The 27969-nt window shown below is 39.5% G+C and overlaps 1 protein-coding gene and 1 long non-coding RNA gene across 5 annotated transcripts in view; one reads left to right on the top strand and one right to left on the bottom strand.

Moving 5' to 3' along the window:
• PDGFB (platelet derived growth factor subunit B) overlaps nt 1-7547 on the bottom strand; it is a 38459-nt gene extending 30912 nt beyond the window's left edge. Inside the window, exons 1-2 of one of the 2 annotated variants that reach the window (XM_026696469.2) lie at nt 6157-6468; nt 5532-5632 (exon numbers count right to left, since the gene is read on the bottom strand). In XM_026696469.2, coding sequence (XP_026552254.1) covers nt 5532-5621 — 90 coding nt within the window. In that variant the 5' untranslated portion in view covers nt 5622-5632; nt 6157-6468. Of the gene's footprint in view, nt 1-5531 lie in introns of both variants that reach the window. The other variant, XM_087934789.1, reaches the window with a different exon arrangement.
• LOC148125638 (uncharacterized) lies at nt 1790-27969 on the top strand. 3 transcript variants are annotated; one of them, XR_015743876.1, is made up of 4 exons: nt 1790-1866; nt 3036-3562; nt 22541-22780; nt 25057-27969. It is a non-coding gene; the product is annotated as an uncharacterized LOC148125638 (long non-coding RNA). The 3 variants fall into 3 exon arrangements; XR_015743877.1 differs by having other exon boundaries at nt 24029-26479; XR_015743875.1 differs by having other exon boundaries at nt 1790-1918; nt 25057-26479.

Here is a 27969-nt window from a genome sequence, read left to right as displayed (position 1 = left end):
ACAAGCACTGGACAGGGACCGCCAAAGGGCCAGATGTGGCCCAGGGGCCATAAAATGCCCAGGTCTCATTTAGGTGAGCAGCTGCCTTACTAAAGAGGAGAGCTTTTTTTACTCTTTCTTTCCTCCACTGCTCAGATGCCCCCATCTTTTTATTTCTTGAAACAGGCAAAGCTTTTTTTCTAAAACTTCTTTTAATGACAATTGTGTGTTCCTAAGGGCAGGGACTCTGCCTTTACTTGTCTCTTGCATATTCTGGGATACTTAAAAGCAGGATGCACATGGTACCCAAATGCAGGTGTTTGATGGAATATCGTTTACCTAACTATAGACAAAATAGATGGCTGATTTAGCCTTAAGCAACTCACATGTATATGTTAGAGTGATATCCAGCTCTGTCTTCAAGAGATCAAGGTGGCTTATAAGGAGATTTGATTTTATCCAAACAACTACTGCGTGAGGTAGAGTGGGATATAATTAATCCAACATTTCCATACTTTTTCCGTGACTAAGAATTATCTTGAAACTGGGTCTCCCTAGTTCCATTCTGACACCTTAATATCACATTGGCTCTGTTGGTTGCATTTTAGAAGTATTAAAAAGAAACAGCTTTACCTGGAAATTTTATTCTTCCTATTGCAACAGTAGCAAGCAGCAGAACACTTACCTGTCCCATGAGCTGAGCTAATTTATCTGTCGGCAAACAAATGGAGGCCCTTTTATATTGTTCAAATACCAAAAGTAGTTTTTATTTTTCAGAGTACATACAATCAAATCATAACGCATATCTTTAAGAAAAAAGGTACAATTTATACAAATGTACCTTTTATAAATTTATGCTGTTTTGCACCCTATTCATACCTTTAAACAACTATGGCACCCTATTCATGCCTTTAACTATGGCAACTTCATTTGAGAAATTCCATCTTTCAAAATAAATCAATCTACCTTCTCTCTATAGCAAATTTCCAAACTGAATTTTAAAAGGTTACAGAATATACAGTATATACAGTATATACAGTATATACAGTATATACATATATATATATATATATATATATATATATATATGGATCTTTGGTTGTTCGGGTTTTCTCGCGTAAGATTCAAAGCATCTAGGCAACGCTTTGATGAAGTCTCATTCATCATCATCAGGCCTCTGTCTTCGGCTCTTGCTTTTCAGAAAAGCAAGAGCCGAAGACAGAGGCCTGATGATGATGAATGAGACTTCATCAACTCCTGATCTTTGATGCTGAATCTACGGAGAAACCCAACAACCAAAGATCCACATACAAATACCCGCGAGAACCTCAGAAAACATATATATATACACACACACACACACACACACACATACATACATACATACATATTCATAGATTTTCACGGGTACAGGTATGCAGGTCTTGGCGTGTTTGGGTCTTTTCCCATGTAAGATTGAGGGTATCTTGACAACGTTTCAATGAGGTCCAAGCACAAGACCCAGGACGTCACAACAACAGAACTCAGAAGGTCATCACACAGCCCATGGCTCAGGTCATTACAACCCAGGAGATTACAGCACAAGACCCAGGATGTCAAAACAACAGAACTCAGAAGGTAATCACACAGCCCATTACCCAGGTCGTTACAACACAGGAGGCTGATAGACACACAGCCAATACCTCAGCCACACATGTTCTTACGAAAAAGCCAGCCAATCTGCAAACATCAACTCCATCAACCAATCAAGAAATGACAACACAGCCAACCTCCCCACCAGTATATATAGGGAGACGGAAGCTCCCATCATGCTTTGCTTGCACAAGCATGAAGCCAAAAGCACCAGCCTGAAGATGGCGAGTGAGACCTCGTCGAAACATTGCCAAGGTACCCTCAATCTTACACGGGAAAAGACCCGAACACACCAAGACCTGCATATGTATGTATGTATGTATGTATGTATGTATGTATGTATGTATGTATGTATGTATGATATTCAGCTTTGTTCGGGTATTTTCCCACGTCATTATAGTTGTAGCAACAACTTTAAAAGCACAACTATAATGATGTGGGAAAATACCCGAACAATAATATAATATAAAAGGCACAACGCCTAATAAAATTTTTGATGGCTACATAGGCAGCTGCTGTATCATTTCATTGCAACCTAGAATGCATGTACTGTATTTAGAAGTATTTAGAAGAGATACAACACCAAAGCTACCTATGAATAGTTCTGAAGCATATTATACGTCCTTGAAGAGAACTTATCAATATGCTATCCTTTTTCTTACCAATCCTGTTCACAAACCAAACTTTATTATTGCTGCAACAAGTGGAAGCATGATCAGCAACAAGGTTGGCATATGCAACTACAGCGGCAAGGGATGCAACCTTGGAAAACCTGGAAAGCCAGGTTAGAGAGATGTCATGGAGGAGGTCTGTCTATATGATGAGATTCCGCACCAAAACAATTTTGGGGTGTCAAACTAGCAGCCCACAGGCCAGATGTGTTATGTGCAGGCCACGCCCCCCCCAGCTCCACAAAGGGGAAAAACATCACAAAACGTCAGGTGATGGCAACATGACACAGCAAGTTTGACACCCGTGAATGAGACGATACAGAACCCACCAATATCAAGACAGGGTGAGAAGGTCCTTGTCTGAAGGGCAGAGAAGGAATAATGGATGGACACTGAACAAGGAGAGATTCAATCTGGAAATGAGGAGAAATTTTCAAATAGTGAGAGCAATCAACCAATGGAACAGCTTCCCTTTAGAAGTTGTGGGAGCTTCATCACTGGAAGCTTTCAAGAGAAGACTGGACTGACATCTGTCAGAAATTGTGTAGGGTCTCTTGCATGGGGGGAGCGAGAAGGGGGGGGTTGAACTAGATGACCTATAAGGTCCCTTCCAACTATGTTAATCTGTTAAAGGTCTTTTACCGCACAGCAAGGCTCTAGGGATTTTTACTGGGGCCTCAAGCCCCCTTCACTACTGGTCTTTACCTACTGTTAGTAACGCACTACTGTAGTTTACTTTTTTTTTTTTAATAGGTCACCATTCAACTTGCCACTCCCTGCAAAGAGAGGCGCTACCGCGTTGCTAAATACTTAAAAACCTCTGGAATTACCGCCGCAGACATTTATCCCAGTATTTAACGGGGAACCTCTAAGGAGACCAAGAGGACTGCAGCAAGGACAACAGCATTGGGGAGGTGCTACCCACACAGGCTGACTGCCACTGGAGGCCGAGAGGGCTGCCCACTCCGAGAAAATCTCTTAGCAACACCCGCCCCCGGCTGTTTCTGCTTTAGCCCGGGAGAAGAAGCGAAGAGGGGCTTGGCACCGCCCGCGAGCAGCGAGAGGAGGGCCCAAGGTGCGCCTGTCCCCCTTTCCTCCCCTTCGGCTGGATAAAGCCCGGGCGGGTCCGGCGGTTTTCGTTGCTGCGACCACCTCCAGCGGGATTCAGAGGAGGCCGTCGAGGAGCGCGTGACGCACCTCCTTCCCCCTCCCTCCCTCCCTCCCCTCCCCTCCGCTCCGCTCTCTACTCCCGGAGAACAAAAGAAGAATTCTTTGCACAGGTTTGTGGGCACACAAGTAACCTGAGGTTTGGCAGTTTCCCAGATATTCTCTTGCTCAGGAAACTGCGTACCGATTTTTGTTTTAAAGTCTCTAAAACAAACCGCCTGGTAGGGAAGCCTCTGTCGCTTTAGGAAGGGGGCAGGCGAGCCGCAGCGACCCCCGGAGGAGAATTCCCCCCCTGCCCGGGTTTGCTTATACAGCGTTTCATTAATTTCTGGGCCGGTCTTAGTAATAGGTACAAATTAAGGGCAAACGCGAAGTTTTTTGTTGGCTTCCTTCCACCTGCTTTTTTTTTTGGCAAAAAAGGGGTGTGGCATGATACAGGTTTATTTGAACCTCTGCGCCTCTGTAAATGGTATTGCAAGATTGCCTCTTTCTCCGAAAATGGAGGCAGTTTCCATTCTTTAAAACAACCCTATTGTGCAGTCTCTCCCTTAAACTAGGCATTTCCAAATTTGCTGCATCTCTCTTGCCTGTGTGCTCACTACCCGGTATGGCTTCTTGGCAGGAGAATTCTTGCCATTTTTGAATAGGTGAAAGCAGCACACCTACTCAGCATTAAGGAATTGGAGCCTGCCTCTTAAATTGATGTTTGGTTGACAGTTGGCTGTACCCTTTTTTCAAGAAGAGGTCCAAAGAATACAAAAAAACAAAACAAAAACCCAACCCCCAGATCAAAGAATTTGATGTACCCCTAAGTGTCAACGGAGGTGAGTAGGACCAAAAGTAATGCATGTAGAAATTGCAGGGAGTGCCCTCTCCCAGATCAAAGGGAAATCCAGCAGATCTGGCCCTTTAAGAACTCCTCCCTACCCAATCTTCACATTCCCTGTCTTTCCTCTTGGGCATTTGTTTGGAACCGATACAGGATCTCTCCCGTGGCAGCTCCAACTTGGAACAGCTGGAAGACTACATCCCCAGCTAAGTATCCCTCAGTTGGAATTCCGTTGCAAGCCAGTGCTCTAGCTTCTCCAACTCCTTTTAGTTTGACCCTCCCACTGTAGGAGTGTGTGAGAGAGAAACCTTTGCTTGTTTCATTCAGACCAGCTCCCTTGGGCATCGTAAGAAATATGCCAGGCTCCCTCCATTAACTAACAGAGGCTCTCTCACTCCCACCCTCTGTATGGCAGGTACCTGGGCTGAATTCCCAAGTAGAGTTCTTCCATTTCATCCATGCCCTATGTTAGGGATCTAAGATAATCTGGTATTGTACAAGATGCTCCTTACCTTTCAAAAGCATAACAAACCATATGCATTAGTTAGCAGTGTAGCTAGAATATACTGGAAATGAGGGTGCCAATAAAACTTTTTCCCCCTTCGGTATTTGAGAAATAAAAATCACTGGTTACAAGTGTATCAATCACAGATGGACAAACGGTGTCACAGCATCAACATTATGTTCTCATGTAATAGGATATTGATAGCTTAACTTGAAATCTTGGCTTGCAAAAATAAAAAAGGTTTTCTAGTTCCGACAAACTGGCTGTAGGAGCATTTTTTCCATGTTAGGAGAAAATGAAAAGGCCACATGGACTGTATTTACCCAGACTGGACAACCATAAACAAGGCACTTCCAGGAGCAGCTGCTTGACAATTATTATGATTAAAGTCCAATTGTATTAACACTTTCTGGGGAGTAAATCACATTTAATTTCCTGGGAATTCCAAGTAAACATGCATAAGATTGAATTGTCTTTCTAAATATTGGAATCAATAACTCCCCCCCAACCCAAAGAATAATTCTTTCAGGATTTTTTTTTCCAAAAAATGTGACCAAGATGTCAGTTTAATTAATTTCTGTACACTATAAGGGAAAAAGTGGGGTTATTCTGTGGACACCCTTTTGCACTGACCTCTTGCTGGTATTCACCTACTTGTGTTTCCTACCCTTTGCATATAGTTTTATCATTAGTTTGATGTTCACCAGGAGGTTTTTGTTATTATTATTTTTTAAAGGCAAGTACTTACCTCACTGCTGATGAGTGGCAGGTAACAGAGAGACACGAAAAGCAGTCCAAAATTCATGCCGACTCCAATCCCCAAAAGTTCCAGACACATTGAAGGAGAGTCTTTTCAAAAAAAAAACAAAAACCAAAGAATTAAGATTTCCCCAGTTCAGGCAGACTTGAGAGTGAAGATCTGCCCTCAATGGAATTGGCTGTATATCAAGTGTAGAGTTCTTCACTGCCTCATTTCAGTCACAGTAAACTTTCTCCAAAAAATAATATATACTCGTAAGGGGAAAAAATTAATAGTTCCAGAGTGGAGGGACTTGATTACTAGTCTGCCTTCTCTGTAGAGAAGAAAAAGGTATTTGTAAAAATAAAAATGTAGTCATGTCCCCATCAAAACCTTAGCCATCCAAAATCAGTCTCTTCCATCTACATACCCCTAGGAGTGCAGTGTAAGGTCTGTTTCCCTAGATTTGGCAATTCACATGAAATCAGTTCCTCTTAAAAGATAAAAAAAGTCTGCTGGCAAAAGCAAAATTATTTAGATTGTTTCTTCAAAGCATTAAACTTCACTCATTGAAAACCATACAGGGAGAATGAAGATCTTCAAGTCCCTCATTTTTTTTTCTGATTTGACTTACACTAGCCCTTTGCTTGGAATCATTGGGCTGAGCTTCCCCACCAGCCGTCTTTCCAAAGAGCAGTGGTAGCCTTGGTTGAGGAACAGTTTTGAGGCTTCAGTTGTTATGTTTGCAGACAGGTGAGCAAATGGTTCTTGCTGCAGCAAATATGTGTGTAAAGTCTTGCAAAACCTCCTAGAATTGCTGCAGTTGGCTCTCTCTGATCCTTGCACTCTGGTTGCAGCAAGGAAGCAAAAGTTCCACTCTGGTGGAAGCAGACACAGCACCAAGGAGAGAGCAAGTTTGGATCTCAATTTTAGTCTGCAAGAAAATAAGGTGCTAGTATTACAGTTCCTTCTTTTAAAGGAGACGAGGGGAGGGAGAGGAGAAGGGGAGGAGACAGGGCTGCCAGGAACTCCTCTCTTGGCTATGAATCAAAGAGGGGGAAAAGAGAGTCTCAGTAGAATTTTTCAAAATCTTTAGCTAACAAACACAGGGCAAATGGAGAAACACCTCTGCTTTCTGGAGGAAGAAACTGGGAGATTCTGCTCCTTCAGGGCAAAGGGAAAAGGGGGAGGATAGTTCTCAGGCTAGTATTGCTGTGTTGTATTTTTGGCTCCTAATATTCTCTGTTGAAGCATAGGTACTTGGCGACAAGATTAATACATGTTCTTCTAGCTCTGCTACTTCAGTGAATCTAAAAAAGAAAGAGCTTGAATATCTTTGATCTTCCTGCAGAAGAAGCTAAAAGAAAGCCAAAAAGATATACATGATATTAACAAAAGAATCCACCGAAGTTGGCACATGTCATTGCCTTCAGTGCTGGAAGGCAATTTGTTGTTATAGTAATAATTTCCAGAATGTAATAAACATCCAAGCTTCGGAAAATTGAATAGGAGACATTTACTGAGGGAAGTTGGGGTAATTAGTTGTTAAATGAAAACAAAACAAGAGTCAACATTTTCTATTAAAATAAAAGCATAGCCCATCATGGCATGGAAACTACATTTGATGTTATTCCTTTTCTACTTACATTCCAAATCCCTGCTCAAGAGGATTAATTCAGTTTACTCACCTTAAGCCCTAATATGGGTTTATTTTGGTTTACAATACTACATTATGAAAAGTCAGCCAGTAGCTATCCATTTGCAAACCAGAGTGTTTCATTATATTATGGGAAATCAGCCAATGGTGGTTTACTTAAACCACAGATTAAGCCACTATATGTGAACTGGGTCGTAAAAAAAAGCAACTGTAGACTCTGGTCTGATAATGCTAATCATAATCTATGCATCTAAATTCCACCTGGTAAATTGTTACAATCATTTTCTGCTGTGTCTAGTTATGTAATATTCCCCAAGAATAATTTGTTACACTGCCAGTAAATGCATTGAATAAATAAATTTGGTGCCTTTTTGCAAACTCCAGGCTTTCCTTGATCTATGATCTAACTTATTATTGTCTGCTGCAACAGCTGCTGCTCATGCAGAACTCTTTTCTAAGTGCATCTGTTCAGACTCTTTAAACTCAGAGTGTCCAGGGTGGGGGGATTCCATATACAATATATATATATACTGTCTTGTGGGGCTCTGACCATTCTGCCTGTGAGATCCAAGGTGCTGCTGCTCGTTATTTTTCTGGCAGTTTCATGATGTTTCAGGGCAAGTGATTTCAGAGCAGCCCCCACCCCACGGTATTTTTAAGACCAGACATGCACATAAATTTTATATTATAAAGCTTCTCAGCATTGAAAGGAGGCATGGAGGCTCTGTTGTAAAAGATTGATTAGATGCAGAAACCAGGCAGCGCTGCTGCCAACCACTTTGTTGCTCTTTAAATGGAACCATTTTTACCCTGTCATTCCTTTTTCAGCAGATGTCATCCTAAATGTTTTCTCATCAATATGTCTGGATCCAAGTGCAAGCGAGCACATTCCAGTAGTTCTGCCTTCTCTCTCCTGTGAAATGATGTAGCTACCCACATTGCATTTTGTTGGATGGTAAAAGGGCCAGGCCACTTATTAAGAGTGAGCCATCCTGAGGATGATTAGCTTAGAGATGCAGTGCTGTGGCAGCCAGCAGGCTCACTGAGAGGGTTTTATCAATGATAAAGACAAACTCTATAAGAGCAACACAGAGAAAGTAGAATGATTCTGATGGTAGCCTGAAGAATCCTATTAATCAATGGCTCTCAGGATGATGACCCTGCACTATGAATGTTCCTGAAGATTTGCAGGAAAGGGCCGAGAGGGAAACAGCACAGTGCAACTGGAAGCAAATGGATTATATAGTGCTTATTCGATGGGGGCAGTATTTAGTCTAGAAAGATGTTCCTCTTCAGTTGTGCCTTAAATAGAACAAAAAGGATTGTGTACCAATCGGGACAGCAAGCCCCCGTTTTCCTTCTGCTTCAATACATTGACTCTTGTAAGATCATAGAATATGCTCTAATGTCAATATCTTGGGATCCTTTATAAGGCAGAAACTAATGTGGCAGAGAACAAAGCCAAGTGAACGGAGAACCTGCAGCTGTGGCAGGAGTTCAGTTGTCAACATCTTTTGCCCATTTTGTTAAGGCTTTGGGGTTGTCCTGTTATCGATGTAAAACTCCAGGACATTTTGTTTGTGTATTAAGGTTTTTCCAAATGCTATTTATCTGAGCCATTCTTTAGTAGGCTCTATTGTGACTTCGCATAACATCTAGAGTTGCCCAGGATTCAGAGATTTATATGATTGTACATGTCATAACCGGGTGCAGAGCTGCTTCATAGAACCGCTGATTGTGGAACGGAGCTCAGAAGGAAAACTCTGCAATAACAGAGGTTGGTTTTGCACTGCAAACGAACACATTCGCGGCTTGCTTAATTATAGTTTGATGAATAAACCAAAATGTGCTGAGCTCAGTCTCTTCTTCGCCCCCTCCTACTCTTCAGCTGCAAAGTAGCTTCACTCCCAGAATTTCCCATTAGCAATGCTTGTTGGGAATGCTAAAAGTTGTAATCTTACTATGTTTGGGAAATATTTCTAGTATTGTGACCTTGAGAAAATTCTGTTGCCTTCAATTTGCATTTTAGTGCAGTGAGAAAGCTCCAGCTGGCCATCACAATGATTGCTATTTAAAGTATGTAAACGATACAATTGGCACGTTTAGTTCCCTGCAGTTTTGCTGTGAGTGGTAGAAAAGAACCTTGGGTCATTTTATTTCTCACCACTTCATCCCAGCTGCAGTGGTTAAATTTTATGTACTTGTAACAGGCATTTAGGATGAAGAGATGACTAGCTTTCCAATCACTGGGATATCCCCTAGAGTAGACAGTGGAAGGGATTCCCTCGCACCCACCTCCTCCAGAAAGAAAGAGCAGCTGGTTTATTGACCACAAATATTGGATATTTCACAGTACAGGAGAGAACATAGCCCTTTCACAGAAAAGAAAAGGTTTCCTTGACCTTGCTTCAATATATGTTTAGCTTGAATAATTGATGTGTTTCCATGTTTTTTTCCTAAGCTGTGGGCATCTTCTGACCAGCAATGCTAGCACTGCAACTTCCAGAAGTCCCTAAAATCTAATTCTAAACAGCAACAACAAAACCCATTTTTTAAAATTTTCTTACATTGCATTCCTGTGGACCCACTGAACATAGTAAGACTAAATTACTTTTAAAGTCAACTTTATAGGGCCACCCTGTTAAGCATCTAGACATATTTGTCCAATCTTCATAAGTGTATGTCACCAAGATTAGATGAAAATCTTTTTTTCATGGTGTGAACTTCATAATCCCTTTTAAATACATCAAAGTGAGAATGTGCAGTCTAGGGTCAATATAGTAGGAAGAGTGATATTTGTGGCATGAAAACCCCAAGTTTTGTTTTTTGTGTCTTTGGCGCACTGTCTTTTCCATATCCGGCTAAATTACGTGAGATCTAATATAGGGGAAAAGGTTATTTATTTACACTTGGATGATGTGTGGCAGAATTTTTAGAATCAGCTTTAGAGACAAGCTAAATCTTAGCAATTCAGACAGTGAGGAAGAGGATGTTTAGAAAAAGACCTACAGTTCTGGATGGGTCTTGAGGTAAATACATTTCAAAGAGCTTAAGCTTTCTGTGGCTATTTATTTATGTATTGTTTAGTGAATGTGTACAGAATATAAAACTGGATATTTATTGAATATGAGAAAAAATACATGATCTTTACATCATCTTTAGAATCAGATAGATGCTAAAAATCAGTTGTTCTTGAAGAGTATATTGTAGCTTCTCCAAAGCAAAGTGAAATTTTAGAGCAAAATGTCAACCTCTTTTGGCTTAAAGTCCTCACATGGCCAGGAGGTTAGGCCAAAGACAAAGTAATGGACAGAGTCAGGAGAAAAAATAAATTTAAAAATAAAAATAAGTAAATTAAAAAATTAAAAATAAATATTTTTATATAATTTGATTGTAAATCAAATTTATAATTTTGATTACTCATATATACTTTGTTTCTTCTTACCTCATATGAAAATTGAATTTTATGCCAAACTGGGGAGCTCTAGAAACTGCATGTTAAACTGCACCAGCTGTATGTAGAAGTTATATTAAGTCATAGAGTTTCTCAGGAGCAATATGTTGGTTATGTGGTGGAGCTGTGGTGGTGCAGTGGTTAGAATACAGTGTTGCAGGCTAACTCTGACCACTAACCAGCTCAAGCCTTCCATCCTCCTGAGGTCAGTAAAATGAGAACTTAGATTGCTGGGGGAATATTTGTAAACTGCTCAGAGAGTGCTGTAAAGCACTATGGAGCGATATTTAAGTCAAAGTGCTATTGCTATTGCTATGTCAACTGCCATTGGTCACTAACCTCTAAGAGTGAGAAACTCAAGACGGAATGTCTATTAATCTGTGGGACAGGCAGGGTAATGAAGTGCCAAAATAAAACAACTCCAGGTATAAGAAAGTCTCCACTTTATGTTGGCAGAGAGTGTTATAACTTAAAGATCAAGCTTTATATACAATATAAATCCTTGTGTAGTCTGACATGACAACTATTTGGATAGCTTCTGCCAAGTTTAAGCCAGAGGATCTGACATCGCATGTCTTTCTGAGACCCAGACATTTGTAGCTAGCTACAGTGATGACAAAATGACAAAATGTGTGTCAGGACATCATAATATAAGTTCTGCCCTTTCATACTTGTGAGTCTGCATGCAAGTATGTAGACGGCACAATTTCTGACTCAATATAAGTGTTGTCAGTTGGCACCTACATGTTCCCCCACTGTAGGTGCCCATGCTGACACATCAGGTTGTGAAACCTCTTCTAGAATATCATAATTATAGCCATAGTGAAAGCAGATGATAGAATCTCTTGCCATTGAAGTCCACATAAATGAAAATGCACTTTTTCAATCCAATATTGTGGTTGTTCTGGTTGCTACAACTATTAACCAATTCTCCCCCCCCCCCCAGTGCTTCTAGATAAGATATGTGATGGTGATTAAGATAGTGATCACATTAATACTCTTAAGCAATCTATTCCAACCTGGTATCTTCCAGATGCCTTGGATTATATGAAGAGTTATATAGACTAGTCACTAGGAGCTCTGGAAGACAATGGGCTGGGGCGGGGGAATGAGCTCCTGCTTAGAAAACTGCATTTTAAAGAAGTGTGGAATATTGGCATATTGGATTAAGAGATTAAAATATTTTGGCACTGAGTAATCTGTTCTTGTGCTGAACCTGGAACCCAGAACCTGGAAAAATGAAGGAAGGCTTTGGGATCCAAAATCTTTCCAAATGTTAAAGGAGATTGTGGCATTTGGAGCAATGTGCCATAGGACTGTAGCATAGCAGAATCTGTCATTCAGTTTCTTTCTCTAGGTCATTCATCTGACATGAAGAAATAGATTTAGCAGAGAAAGAAATTGACTTCCACACACCTAAAAACTGGTATCTTTAATTCTAGTTTACAGATTCAACAGGATATCTAGGCTGGTGGTAGAGAATTCTTCCTTAATATAATGAGAAAACATTTTTGCCTATCTAGCAACAGAAAACATCACAAGGGTCAGGCACCAAAACTATCTCAAGCCCACTTGAGGATCAATGACCCATATGAACTAAACTGAAGCAATTGGAAAACCAATTCCAATTTCTCAGAATGGATTTGGAATTCCAGAAGGGGAAACATATTTTAAAGTGGAAGTGAGAGAAGAGAATTGGAGTATAAGGAACAATTTCAAAGTTTGGAACTGGAGAGAATGATGAAAAACAAGGAGCAGACTTTTCAGTTAGGAACTGAGAGATAAACAGAGGAACACCAATCCAACATTTCTTACTGTTCCTAAAGAAAATTGGCAGGTTTCCAAGGTGAAATTAGTTAAGTGAACCTTACTGCTGTGAACCTTACCACAATTTGAGAGTGAAGTTTTATCCATGATGTAACTATTGTATGTGGGTAGCATATCTTTTTCTTGGTACATTTTGGAGGTGTTCTGAGGGCGAGTGGAATTTTATTTTCCATTTTATATCAGCTATATTTCCAGAGTGCTTAGTTTTTCCTCTTGAGAATGTAGAGGATATAGTGGCTGTTCCATCACCACAGTGGTGGCATGTCTCCACCACCCCCTCCTTTCCAGAGATACCAAAGGATGAGATTACATGTAATAGGTTTGTGGATATAGAAGGAAGACACAATGCCTATCAAAAGTGAGGAGAGGAGAAATGAAGAGAGGAGGAGAGAAGAGATGAAGACAGTTTTCCTCAAATGTGTCTTCTGCTCTCATATCTCCCTGCTTTCATCAACAAAGAATTAACTTTCCTCTTAGAAAGTTACACATGATTTTATTTTCATTTTTCTCTTTCAAGCTTCAGGACAGAATGGAACTCTTCAACCATGAAGAGCATTTGCTCAAACAATTTTCTATCACTGCTAGTTATTTCCTGTTTTGATGGAATGAAAAAATACCCAGTTTTCCTTCTTTATTTTTCCAAAGAGCCAAATAACACTGGAAAAAATATCTTCCACCTGCTCTCCTTTCCATATTAAATTCGAATATAACAATCATTTATGTTATTTGTGTGTGTGTGTTCTGGTGTACATCGCATGCTGTCTTTGGGATTTAGCATATTAATATTCTTGATTTGGGGGGAGTGGAAGTGTTTAACTTCCCTTTTTCCAGTCTGCATCATTGTCCAGTCCTACTCCTTCTACCCCCATTCTTTGTATTTGTATTCTGTAGAAGCAGCTGAAGAAAGGAAGCCTGCTGTACAAGAGTAAAAATAGATCCGGCAGTTACTCAGCTCCTGAGAACATGATGGTATGACTCATGAAGTAAAATAAAGAGATGTGAAAATCAAAAGCTGTTGCATTCCCCCCAAGCATTACACACATACCCGCCCCCCCTCACTTTTCCTCCTACCTGGAGAAGTTTGTGGCACCTCAAATCTAAAGAAAACCAAAGGTAAATAAATAGTTGAAGTTCCAGGTAAAAGCAACTGGGTTGGAAACCCCTAAAATCCATCTATATATCTATATTCTACTCTCCTGCAAATTCTATATTGCCTTGGAGAAACCATTGATGGGGGATTCATTTACTTTTGTTACAGGGTCCTTTGTAATTAAACCAGTGGTTGTTGAGGATGGTGACTTACTGGGCCCACTTAACTGCCCCTGCATACTTTGTCTTGGAAATGTAGAAGATGAATGCCTTACCTCCAATCCATGGAGGTTTTATGCCTTTATCAAACTTGGCAACTTTTAAGATATGTAGATTTCCAGAATTCTCCTGCCAGCATGCCAAATTTGAAAAATACTGTTTTACATTATTTCGTTGTATGTTTCAGAGGACCAGAGATGGTATTCAATAGGTTCTGACCAGTTCTGGGGAACTGGTAGCAGAAATTTTGAGTAGTTCAGAGAACCAGCAAATACTACCTCTGGCTGAAGATTTTACAGTAACCTTCCCCTGCCATGCCCATCAAGCCACACCCACAGAACCAGTAGTAAAAATTTTTGAATCCCACCAGAGGACTGAAGCAGAATTTTAAGTAGGAACATCCTTTTATATTCACACACCAAACTGCTGCACTCTGGACCATAATTATAGTACCTCTTAAAAATAATTAACTATTTTTAATAACTAACATGAAAATAAACTTGCCAACTTGCAGGACATATTTTACCATCTCAAAGTCCTATGTATCTGGAGAGCTTCATATTATTATGTAACCTTCCTAATGTGATGTCATCTACATGAATTGAATACATTTCCTATAATAGGCAATCTTGTACATGGGTCTCTTTCCACCTCCCTGAATTGTTTTCTTTTGGTATGGGTGCTGATTAAAGGTCTGAACCTTTTGATTATTCTAGCATAAACTAAGCCATAGCTTGTCTAATGTTAATGTATTTAATTAAACTGTAGGATTTGTAGAAGATACTAAGTCACAATTCCTGGTTTACAAACTGCATTATCATCATATACCAAAATACTATATCTCAGATGCCTCTGTGAACCTAATCATTATTATTATATGGTGGTTACATTTTTGTCCTTTTCTGATGTTTTCTCTCTCCATGCACCTTTTCCCACAGGTCTTGTACTGCAAAACTTCCCAGCCCATATAAGTTTCCAACCCATGCAAATAGGGATTACACAGTTGTCACGTATCTATTTTTTGCATTTTCTTTTCTTTCTTGACTTCAGAAATCCACCTTATTTATTGAAACACTTTTAGAAACTTGAAGATTTGCAACCACTTTCATAAATGTATCTCAACTTCACTTAATAATGGCATTGTATTAATTAGGAATTTGGATTCTTTTTCCCTGTATGACTAATAAGAGATAATTTTGTTTTTTTATACAAGGTGGTTGTCAGAAATCCTGTCTCCCATACTTTCAGCCCTTAATCTTCCTTGTGAGAAGCAAAGTAGCCTTTTTGAAATGTAGTCATCTTTCAGTAAGTTCATCATTCCAGACTCATTTTCACACCATTCTCAATTACACAAATGAAATACTTCTGCTGAGAGTAACAATAGTGAACTTTGTCTATACATCCAGTGAGGATTCCATCTATTCCTATATATTCTGTGTACGTTCTGTTGATCTTTTGTATCTTCCAAGTAATCTAATTATTAACATTTTTTCTTCAGTGAGTCTGACATTTTTTTTTGTAGCTGAAGGAATGGGTTCCAATTAGTTCTTCTGAAACTACAGCTAAAATGTAAACTGGTAAAGAGGCAATTTTCTGCCTTCTGCTCCACCCCAGCCCCCTTTTTAGCCATTTTGAGAAAAAGAACAATAGCCCAACGCATTCAGCACTTCCAACCAGATCATCTGCTCAAACAAAATGCCCCAAACGCACATCCATCCTATTGGAATGGGCTAGCATGTCTTACCTCTCCCTCCCTGGCTCCCTGCGCCCAGACAAAGTGGCATCTCTGCAAACAAAGACTTTCAATAGCTCTCCTGCCCTCTGCCCTCTCCCAAACAATGCAAAGTTACAGAATATTGTCCACAGCTGAGTAAAAAGCCCTAAATATAGAACCTCTGATGTATTCTTGGTTTCCTGCCTGTCGAGAGTCCATCTCCCCCCCCCACCCCCATTTGCTTTTGGCTATACTGTCACTAATCTCACACACTCACAACTAACACAAAGGGAATGAGATCACCAAGACCACCTCCTCTCCATCTTAGAGACATAGGGGATTTCCAAAGTTTTGCCCTTGCTTTAAGCCAGAATTGGAGTGAGAATAAATGTCACCAGGCACAAGCACCGCATGCGAGGCAAGCTCACTCTCAAACAGGGAGCCTTTCACTCCTCTTCCTCTGCACCCATGTTTAATTCTGGACCACCCATATAGTCCTGCCACTGCACGTGGCCTTTAAGGCCCGTACTGGATCTCTGCTCCATTCGGTCAAGCCACATTTGCTTTTCCCCTCCCCTTCCTGTTATTGTACTCAAGTTAACATTGACAAATTTGTCATACAAATTTGAATGTTCCTCTGTACCACAGTGGGGCATGCAGGTGATAATATCAATGAATAATAACAAATTGTTAGTTTGGGGGGAGGGGAATGACATTGCCTAAAGTGAAAACTCAATCTTTTTATTTATTTATTTATTTATTTATCCCGATTATAAGATAATATATATAAGTATAAACATAGTTATGAATACTTGAAATGGATATGAATAAAAAAGAAACAATAGGACAGGGACGGTAGGCATGTTGGTACGCTTATGCACGCCCCCACAGACTTCTTAGAAAAGGGGTGAGGTCAGTAGTAGACAGTCTAAGGTTAAAGTGTTTAGGGTTTGGGGAAGAAACCACAGAGTCAGGTAGAGTATTCCAGACATGGACCACTCTATTGCTGAAGTCATATTTCCTGCAATCAAGTTTGGTGCGGTTAACCTTGAGTTTGTATCTATTGTTTGCGCTTGTATTGTTATGGTTGAACCTGAAGTATTCATTGACAGATAGGACATTGCAATGTATGATTTTATATACTATATTTAGATGAGACCAAAGGCAGAATAGTTCTAGATTTTCTAGAGTTTCAAGTCGGGTGGCATAAGCCTTGGTATTCTACAACGAGTAGAGTAGTGGAGAACTCTTCTTGTGAAATATTTCTGGACTTTCTCAACTGTGCTAATATCAGATACTTAATATGTTACTTGGCAATAGGCTGAGAATGCCCCAAGACACCTCTGTAGAGAGATTAATAGGTATCCTGCTAATCAGTGTTAATCTCTAGTTTGGAATAGCAGAAAATACTCCCCTAAAGAGTCTGAAAAATTCATCATATGCTGAAAAAAATGAATAGAAGGAATTCCATTTTTGTCATTTCTCTGCCCCTCCTCCCAAAGTTTTTGTTAGCTAATTTTATTTATACAAAAGCACAAGTGAAAAATTAGACCACACCTTTATAATTAATTACATCAAGGGTTGTTGCAAGGACGGATTTACACGATTTATTATTTGCTGGGTTGACTGCAGAGATGAGCATTCTACTTCATTGGGAAGTCAGTTTCCCAAAGATGCTGGCCTTCATTTAAATCAGACACACCCCTTTTGTAAAACTGAGGATAGTTACTTAAAAGGGGTGTGTGTGTCTGCCTACAAATATCTCACAAGAGGCCCAAATGGCATCTTTCTAATTACCCTCTCTTTATGAAGCTGTATCTGTTTCCTGTCATCACCTTTTCCCCGATGCTGGTTTCGGAAGAAAATTCTCATGACAATATTTCTCACATGCAGAATTGGCATAGGATTGAGCCAAGATGGTTAGATTCTGCATTTCAGAACTGAAGGGAGTTCTGCTAAGGTTTAAGGGTGGTTTTATTGAACCTACACTGTTTGTTGCTCTCTTCAGCATAAAGAAAGCAGCATTATGACATTAGAAGGCAAGCCCCGCCCCTTTGAGGTATGCATGAAATATTGCAGTGCAGGCAGAAAAAGGGCAGGGCCTGCATGTGGTGATGCTGCAATGTTCCCAATATCAGGCTGGCCTCCTTGTCTTTTCTCTTGCCACAGATGCAGCCGTGTCTGTGTAAATTTAATTGAGACGGTTGAGAGAAATGCTGCTTTAATGGAAGAGACGGACTTTAGACATATGTCTATCTCTCTCTATATATATATATCTGCATGCTTATGAACTTCTGAAATATGTGCACACACACACACACACACACACACACACACTGCATATGTGTATATGTTTATACAGTGTATGTATACAGTGTATGTATATAATTCACTTTGATTCATAGAAAGTGATTTGAATCACAGATGCATGCATGCTCAATGGTACATACAACACTCCGAATAATTCACTGAATTGGAAATATAATTGTCATTGGGGGTCTTGTTCAGCCATCAAGAACACAAAATTGCCTATGTAATTACCTACGTAATATGCACAAGCCTGCATCCCATTGCACTTTATATTTTTTTATTTATTTATTTATTTACATTATATTTATATATAAAGTTCTGAATTCATAAGTTCTGAATTCAGAACTTATGATATATATTGTGTGTGCGTGTGTATGTATATGTATATGTATGTGTAAATATATATATATATATATTATAAATTCTGAATTATTAAGGTCTGAATTTATGAATATAGTAATATAATATATATAAGTTCTGAATGTATGAATTCATAACTTATGAATATATGTGTGTGTGTGTGTGTGTGTGTGTGTGTGTGTGTGTTTTCTTAAGTTTTCACGGGTACTTACATTTGTGGTATTCAGCTTTGTTCAGGTATTTTCCCACGTCATTATAGTTGTGCTTTTAAAGTTGTAGCAACGTTTTGGCAGAATCTCATCTGCCATCATCAGGCTTCTGTATTGTGTTCGTCTGTGAGTCAGACTTTCACAGCCATTTCAGTTTTAAATTTGGGGGTAGCCTACTGCTGTGCCAGAATGGTTTTTTCTTCATCCTGATTGGTTGGGAGTCTTGGTCTGTGTTTATTGGTCTTGGAGTTTGCTGTGTTCTGCTTGATTGGTGTTTCTAATATCTTCTGTCTGTTTTGCGGGTTTTTTTGTCTCGATTGGCTGGCATCATTGTGTTATGACTCCCCTTCAAAATTCAAACGAACAAAACAGAAAGCAGCCGTTTCACAATTAAATCAAATGGAAAGAAGTCTTACAAGATAACGGCTGGCAGAAACCACAGCATAAATCTTTACTCTGTCCGGCAAACCAGTCCTGGCAATAAATCTCCAGTCTCAGAGCTCCTTGCTGTAACGTCCTCACTCAAATAGTCATTTTGTTCCTGGCAAAATGTACCAGCCCAGCTGTGTCCTTTTATACTTATTGAGGCAACGTGCTAATTTACTGACTTGCTCTTCTCATTTGCTCCAGCTGATTTTGCCTTCTCAACCGTCTTCTATTTTTTACATTTAACCACAAATTTTCCAAGTTCTCATCTCCACTAGAAGACTCTCTCAAAACTTCCCTGTCAGCCATTCCCGGCTGTTGATCAGATAAGGAACCAGAGGAGGTCAAAGGTCCTGACAATTCTAATACATCAGGTCTGTCGTCCTTTGTCACATCCATCTCCTCATCCTGGTTATCAGTCCAATCACTTAAGCCAGGCCGGCTCATATTTTTCTGCGATGACCTCCTCACTTGAACTCATATCGATCACAGGAGCTGAATCCAAGCCCGGAGCCACAACATCATTGTATTCCTGTATTGGAGGCTTTTAGTGTGGCTTGGCTCCGAGTAAATGGATGGCTATCATTTATTAGGAAGCTAGGTTTCATCTGGGTGCCTGGTTGGGATGTGCTTGAGCTGGAGATATCGGGGGATCTGTTTGTGCCCAGGTGTTTGCCTGGCTTGTGGTGTGGAGATTTTTTTATTTGTGAGTGCAGGCTTCCAAATAATTGACAGTCTGGTGGAATCACCTCTTCTATTCATGCTTTCAGGTCTTTTTTCAATCTTTATGGTTTCTCTGATAATTCTGTGCCTGGGGTTTTCTATAGTGGCTAGGGTTTTGGTGCCATTGAAGTCGATGCTATGACCGGTGGCTTTCATGTGTTGGACTAGTGAGGAGGTGTGTTCCAGCTTTTTTACTGCATTTTTGTGTTCATCTAGGCGGGTACTTATTCTTCTATTGGTCTGTCCAATGTATGTGGCAGGGCATGATGCACAGGGGACTTCATATATGCCTTGGTTTTCCAGGTCAATTTTATCTTTGGGGTTTCTTAGGATGGCTCCTATTTTTCTGTCTGTTTTGAAGGTAATCTTGATGTGATGCCTGTGTAGTATCTTACTGATTTTATCTGTAGTACCTCTTATGTAGTGCAGGACAGCTGTTCCATAGGTCTGTTCATCTTCTAGGTCTCCATTATGTCTCAGTGTGTTTTTGTGGATCAAGGCGGTGATTTTGCTTTTGTGGAAGCTGTTAGCTGTCAGTACTTTAGTCAGGGTGCATAGTTCAGTCTTTATGTGTGTCTTGTCTGCCAGGCATTTGGTTCTGGCGATTAGTGTTTTGGCCACAGAATTTATCTGTGCTGACCAACCACTGCCTATCCAATACTTACTTCACCTACAACAGACAAAAATACAAACAAATAAAAGGAGCACCCATGGGATCACACCTCTCACCTGTCATCTCAAACCTCTACATGGAACACTTTGAAACACAAGCTCTAGAAAAATATGATCACAAACCCAAACTCTGGGTCAGATACATAGATGACACCTTCATAATCTGGCCCCACAGGAAAGAAAAACTGAACAACTTCCTCACACACCTCAACAGCCTACAGCCCAAAATACAATTCACCATGGAAACAGAAGCTAACAATCACCTTCCCTTCCTAGATGTCTTAGTATACAAAAAGTCCAATGGCTCCCTAGGACACACCATCTACCAGAAGAAAACACATACAAACTGCTGTCTACATGCACTCTCACACCACCACCCAGCACAGATCAATTCCATAGCCGAGACACTCATCTCCAGAACAAAATGCTTAGCCGACAAACAACACCTAAAAACCGAACTACACACTCTCACTAACGTACTAACAGCCAATGGATTCCAAAGAAAGAAGATTACCCACCTAATCCAAAAAGAAACCCCACCACATACATTGGACAAACTAACAGAAGAATAAGTGCACGCATTGAAGAACACAAGAACTCAATCAAAAAAGAAGAACCGACCTCTTCCCTGGTCCAACACCTCAAAGCTACAGGACATGAGATTGACTTTAAAAATACCAGAACTATCGCCAAAACCGAACACTTCAACAACAGAATAATCAGAGAAGCCATAGAGATAGAAAAATGCCCACACAGCATGAATAAACGAGATGATACCTCCTGCCTACCAGCCATTTGGAAACCCACCCTCATTAATAAACGAGTACCGAACATGAAGAATGACACCAGACCCACACATACAAATACCCGCGAAAACCTCAGAAAACAAATGTATGTATGTATGTATATATGTATGTAATATATATCATATGTCCTGAATTCATAACTTCTGTGTATGCAATGGGATGCAGACTTGTGCATATTAGTAATTGCATAGGTAATTCTGTGTTCTTGATGGGTGAACATTACCCCCACTGATGTTTCCAACTCAGTGAATTATTCAGGGCGTTGCATGTACCATTGAGCGTGCACGCATCTGTGATTCAAATCACTTTCTATAAAAATAATGCATGAGAATGCTGGAATGATAATAATGCATGAGAATGGTGGAATTGAGGTATCAATATGTGAACCAATTGCTAGAACACAGTAGAGCTTTTTACAATTTTCTCTATATTCCTTGTGATATTCATTTACAGATCATTGAATGATGTCTCTTTGCAACACCTAAAATAGTCACCCAAGCCATTGCTACAAAGTAAATGTGTTTCAAAGCACTATTGCTCATGGAAGTGTTAAATCATTACTTCGTTGACAAATGTACCACCAATATTTTGCAGTAACAAGGGAAAAGACTTTGATGGAAAAGACTTAGTCTGGAGGCCTCCCCCTTTTTCTTTATCATGACAGTTTTTCTGTTGAGCAAAAATGGATAGAGAATTTGTATGGCTGGAGAGTATTACTTTCAAAGGGGTGCTTTGGAAAGCATGTGAGCGAAGCATGCCTCCTTAAAGCATACATGTGTGCATGCATAGACAATACTCTTGTAATGAGTAATGAAACTAAGTACCTATATGCGCAAATAAATAGGGGAAAGCTTTGAAATAGTAGCCCCAAGTTTTCCAGAAGATAAGGCTGCTTTAATGTTTGGGGGGGGGGGGATGCTTTGCTCATGCATAAGTGGGAACAGACGAACTGTGATGTATGACCCCAACACAATAAGAATCCAAATGCATTCCTACATAACTCTTTTTCCAGATTCATTTTCACCCATATGTGTGATAGCCCCCTCCTCTTCATTAATGTAAAATGTGGCCCTTGACTCCCAATTGTTGTCCATTCTTTTCTTGATAGTCTATTTCTCACCGATGAAAAGAAGATTCTAATTACACCGACTCTTTAAGTACAAAAAAAGAAAAGAAAACCACAGGTTAAAGAAATTAAATTGCCATATTTTACTATGTATCACCCACTCAGCTCCGAATGCTAATGGGTAATGCACCTTCTCTTACAAATTCTAACGTTTGGAATTTTTCAGAACTTTTCATCAAGGACGTTATAAAGAGGAGTACATAAGTTCTGTTAAATAAATGCAAAAGACTGATTATCACTTAAAAAAAAAACCACTCTCTTGTTTTGGCAACTGTAACCAGGACCAGCCTATTCTCCTCTCTTCCCACTCCCAATTCTGTGTACATGCAAGGAGCAGGTGAAACATGCAATGCATTCTCAGAGTCTTTTTTTTTTTTTTTAACTGTAAAAATTTAACATTTTCCTCTTTTTTTTTTTTTTGCCAAGAATGGAAAACGGAGGAGGCATTCCTTTGGAATGTGGCTTCTATCTCCCATGGTAGTTGATTATCCAATTCAGCAGAAGCAGGGAGGTGGGAGAAACACCAGATCTGTACTATCCAAGAAGCGGGGGAAGAAGAAACAGCAGCTACAATCTGAATCACAGATGGAAAATAAATAACAAAACTGAGGAGCAGAAAAGGGGAAAAACGATTTCCTCTAAGTTATGGGGAAGCTTTTCAAACAGGTAGGAGATTAAAGATAATCCGCCTGTGGGCTATGCAACCAATGATCCATGAATCACGGCTTCTAATTCTATCCCAGGCAGAAAAGGAGGATAAGGCAAGCAGTGATGGAGAATGATGATATAATGAGGGATCAGTGGTGGAGAATGAAAACCACCACTTAGAGAGAAATTCTTTCAAACTTGGATGGAGTCCTGGAAGAGATTTGATGCACCTGGAGGATGCCCTTCAAGCTCCAGTAAACAGACTTGTTTCCCTCCCTAGATAAGATCCAAGTCAATTAGAAGTCTGCTGGTCTGAGATTCTCTCAAGTCCACATTGAGCTTGTGGACAACGACTGAACCTTTATTCTAATGTAATTTAGAGAGAAGGGAGTAATGCATGTTTTCCTATGGGGGTAATCAATAAGAAGTGTTGCTTCACCTTTCAGACCCTTAACTATAAAAGACATACAAAGGGTGCCACATCCACAGAGCTGCAAATTGTTTTTATTTGAAAATATGAATTATTCTGCAAATATGCCAAAGTAAGAAAACCTGCACTCATTGCAGCTGCACACTAACATCCCAGTTTAAAATGAAACCAGTAAAACAAAGACATTTTCACCATTTATACCGATTGTAGAATTTGCATTTTCCTTGTGTGCTACAAAACGGGAGCCACTTTTCTCTGCCTCCTTTTGCATGTTGTTTGTTGCTTGTCAATCAAATTTTCCATGTAAAGGCCGTGTTCACTTGTTCAGCAGTCAGAACAAAGAAGAAGCACAGCTAGTAAGATGCATTTGAATTAATTATTTTTGAGTCATATTTCCCTGCCTTTTGCAAGATGCTAGGTTCCCCCTACTAAAATCCATGCTAGGAAGCTTTTGTTTTTAAAATTACAAACAATAAATGAGTAGCTGCTAAGATCCTGGAGGAAAATTATATATACATTTTAATCAGCTCCTTTGAGTCCATTTCCCTTCCCATCATTCATTAGCAGGCACAGGTGCCAAAATGACCCTCTAATGTCTTATCTATCAATGGAATAACTTATTTATATCCTGGAACACCTGGCATTTTTTATGATATGATGGATGCTTAAATCTATTATCACAAACAGCTCCAACAGAATACCTCAACTTTCTGAACTCACGTCTTTATATTTATTTCATTGGATGATTGATTGATTTCAGCACTAGCTGACTCCAAATTGACTTGCACATTCACACTATAAAAAAAAACATAAGACCCACATTGTTTACCTTGAAGGTACAGAAAAATGCAATAAAATAAGATGGAAATCTAGACAACCAACATCAAAATACAGTAAATACCAAATATGTCTGAGAAAACCTTCCATCCGCTACTGGGAGAACAGCCATGACTTCAAGACTTTCCAGAACATCATCAGAGTGAGAGTCATCCAGATCTGGGGTGGTGGGTGGTGGGGTGACATTCCAGAGAGCAAATTAAATTAAATTTGGATGTAGAATGTGTAGTGGGCTAACACTGCTATAATTGGATAGTGTCACCTTCTTGTAATGATCTTCCAGCATCTTTTATATTATGACCATATGTGTCATACCAAACTGCATTAATGCTACACTGTGCATGGTCATGCCCACTAACATTTCTTCCAAGCGAGACTGGCAAACAACCCTTTTAACAACTTTCTCTATAGCTTCTGTAGCATGAATGGCTAAACTGGTTGTCTGAATCAATATTTGGTATCAATGTCCTGAATGAGTATTCTCTTGTGGCTAAGGACCCACAAAATACATCTAAGCAAGGTACAAACAATGGGAGGTATCAAACAAGAATATTTGGAGCTCAGGGTTGAAATGAGGGGTCCTTGGTGCTCTCTGAGCTTGCTTGTTTTCTTCCAGGAGGTTCATTATTCTAACAGCACTGATGATGTTACCTACTTAGGGTAATGAAACATCTGCAAAAAACAACAAGCAAGCTCAGAGAACACCAAGGGGCCTTTAATGGGAGGTATTGTATATAAAATATCAGATGGATTAATCTGTATTATTGAAACCCTGTTGTAGATTGTTGTGGAAGTACCTACCCACTCCCCAGAAAAACAAACTTAAACAAATTTTTGTATTTCCCCACAACCTATATCATGTTTTTGAGTCAGAATGGAGGCACATTTGATGCAGTAGCTCCATGTGAAAGCTGATTCATGATCGTGTTGAGACAATGGCAGTGTTATACTGAAATCCAGGACAATGGTTAAGTTTATGTTTTCACTATTTGCTGATGATTTTGCTCTTTCCTAAACATTTGACCAGATCCACATTCCTTGCTGTTCCACTTACATCTGTTCATTGAATCTTCCCTGTCCTCTCTGGGTATACAAGTAAAACAAGGACCTGAAATAGCACCTTCCATTCACCTGGCTTCTTCCCAGAAAGACAGATTCTGAGTCACAGATGTGCTATTTTTCTCAGCTGGGGACAACACTTGATATTGAGTGCCATGGTGGGCAATGTGCTAAACAAAGTAGATGGGATCAGGAAAAAACTGTGGGCACGGTAAAATCAACAATTAAATCTAACATTTAATTTACAATTCAGGAAAAATAAAGTTGAGATGATTAGTCCCAATGTGTTCCACAAGTTTCTACTTCTGCCACATTAAAAAATATAATTTATTTTTCATCAGCTGATGTCTCCAAGTCACAATTGAAGGTCAGTTCAGACGCAAAGTATTGGCTCCTGCCACAACTATGAAAGGAGTCTGAATAGGTCACTCTTATCTCAAGAAAACATAGTGGTAGCCAAACACAACAACTAAGTCAACTAAGTCCCTGTGCTTGTCACCTTCTCCAGCCTTCCTTACAAACATACTTGTGCCCTTTTCCCTCTTTAGTTGCACAGACTTCATCATAACAAATCCTTTGCCACACCACCTAGCTGATGAGCAACGCCAGTGAAATAAGTGAGAAAAAAAGACTCCTTGAGTGGGAACACTCCCAATACCCCTCTTGGAGTCTGGCACCTGCTGCTTAGTTATCCTGATTTTAAAAAAGCCTCTGAGCAAAATTCCTCAGCCAACCCAAGAATGCCATTTGGAACAAGGAGGAGAAGGCTGGCAAAGAAAGTCATGCAAACAAATGAATGTTTGCACTCTCAAAACAAACGCATGTCCTATTCCTGGTTTAAGGGAAGAATATTTTCTGATCTAATTGAAGCCTGAGAGGCTGCAGATTCATGGAGACAGGACTCTAGAATAAAATAGGACATTCACATTTGTACATCCCTTGGCCTGCTCATTAGTGAATTAGTTTAAAAATGCAATACTGCCCATATGAGGATTTCAGTGAAATTCATTTTTTTTTTGCTGTAAAATATTTATACAATAAATTGTGTATAATCAAATTGAATCAAACTCATGGTAATGGGAAAAATACATACTAATTTTACCACATGGTATTAAACAATGTAATAGGCCAGATAACTTCCTGAAGCAGTTTTATTTAGTGTTTATAGTTCCAAATTGTTGCTGCTGCTGCTGTTCTTCTTCCTCCCCCTCCTCCTCTTCCTCCTCCCCCTCCTCTTCCACCTCCACCATTTTACCATCTATTGAAATTCAAAGGAGATAATTAGCATTTTTTTTACTTCAAAGACTGTGCTGCATAGCTGCTGTTCAGATCGAGTTTCATTGTGATATAACCTGAACCACAGTGTTCTGTTCAATAAAATCTATTCAACCAATATCCATGATCTGGGCATTTCATGAGAAAGCAATCTCCACAAAGAGGACAATTAATGGCTATTAGACTTCTTGAATTCCATTACCTATGAACTATATAGTCTACAGTGGTAAGATGACAATAGCAAAAACAGCTTGAGCTCTCCCAGGCCTACATAACCTTCTTGCAGTCCCTTCCTGATAAAAAGGGAAGAGGAAACTATGCATCCCCTTGGGGGCAGTGTGTGTACAGTAAGTGGGTGAGGGCAATAAAGTCCAGCCATTCCCTTGTCTTTGTTAATGTGCAATAGGAATCACATTATTATATGTAAAAGGCATTCTCTGCATTCCAGGGCTTGCAGCTCATAGTTAAGCTTTATGGTTCATTGGTATGCTGCATGGTGGCCAGTCTGCTTCTAAAGAAACATTTCCATCCTAGAAGGAGGAAACCTCTCTGCCTGCAATAAGAACTGTTAAGACTAAGACTAAAACCTCCAGGTTCTATCCTGCTGCCATTAACCATAGCACCAAACAACTCTCATTTCTTAATATCACTTTTCTGCTTCAACAATGTCAGTGCCACGTTATCTTATTCTCACGTTTGTACACCTCTGCATATCTGTTTGCTACTACTATTCTCAAGTTGGAAAAGCAACACTTACTATATTTCTGTTCAACTTACAGAGGAGTATGTCGGGAAACAGAGGAAGTGTTGAAGATAGTCTCATGTAACATGTTTTCTACTGTCAATGAAGTTTCCTCATTTGCCTTCCTTTTCATTTCCAAGTACCCACCCACCCCTGTTATTCCTCTTCCTCTTGCCATTTCCAAAAAAATAAAATCCATAGCAAAAGGCAGAAAATGTGTTTTCTACTCCTTTGTTCTAGCTAAAATACAGTAATTAAATTTCAACCATAGATTGTTGTTGAAAGCAGCCAAAACACATAATCAGTTTTGAGAGATAAAAAATATAAAATTGTGTAGCCAACCTAAAAGTTTTTAGAGTTCTAATCAACATAAAAATGTTAAATTAATTAATTAAATATGTATATATTTGCATATAGCTAAATATAACTATAAATATTTGTTTAAGGAAAAATATACCTCATAATAGGTGCCACTTTAGAAGAAGCATATACTTCCCATAAGATGGAATACCTCTTCTAAAAGAGTAGCCATCATACAATGACATATTTCCAGATTATGAAGGATTAATTTAAGAAGGCAGCTCCAAGATTTTCACAAAAGTATACTATCTTGCCATTTTGAGGAAGTTCACAGTGAAGAAATTCTGCTTTCATTGAAATTTCAACTTTTAAATGTATCTTGTCCACTTAGGCCTTTGTCTACCCCAATACTGCTTGATGGTGTTGCCCTCTGTTGACATAGTTAATTTTTATTGTATCCACTTTAACTGAGTGTTTTTACATTTTTAAAATAGTTTTGCTACGTACTTTGACAGTGTTTAAAAATGTAGGCTACAATTTTATTAAATAAATAGATGTACTATG

The sequence above is a fragment of the Pseudonaja textilis genome, chromosome 5, assembly GCF_049901715.1.
Source record: "Pseudonaja textilis isolate UNSWEBS1 chromosome 5, rPseTex1.2, whole genome shotgun sequence".
Classification (NCBI taxonomy): Eukaryota; Metazoa; Chordata; class Lepidosauria; order Squamata; family Elapidae; genus Pseudonaja; species Pseudonaja textilis.
Note: the sequence above shows the minus strand (reverse complement) of the source record. Positions and strands in the feature narration are given on the sequence as shown.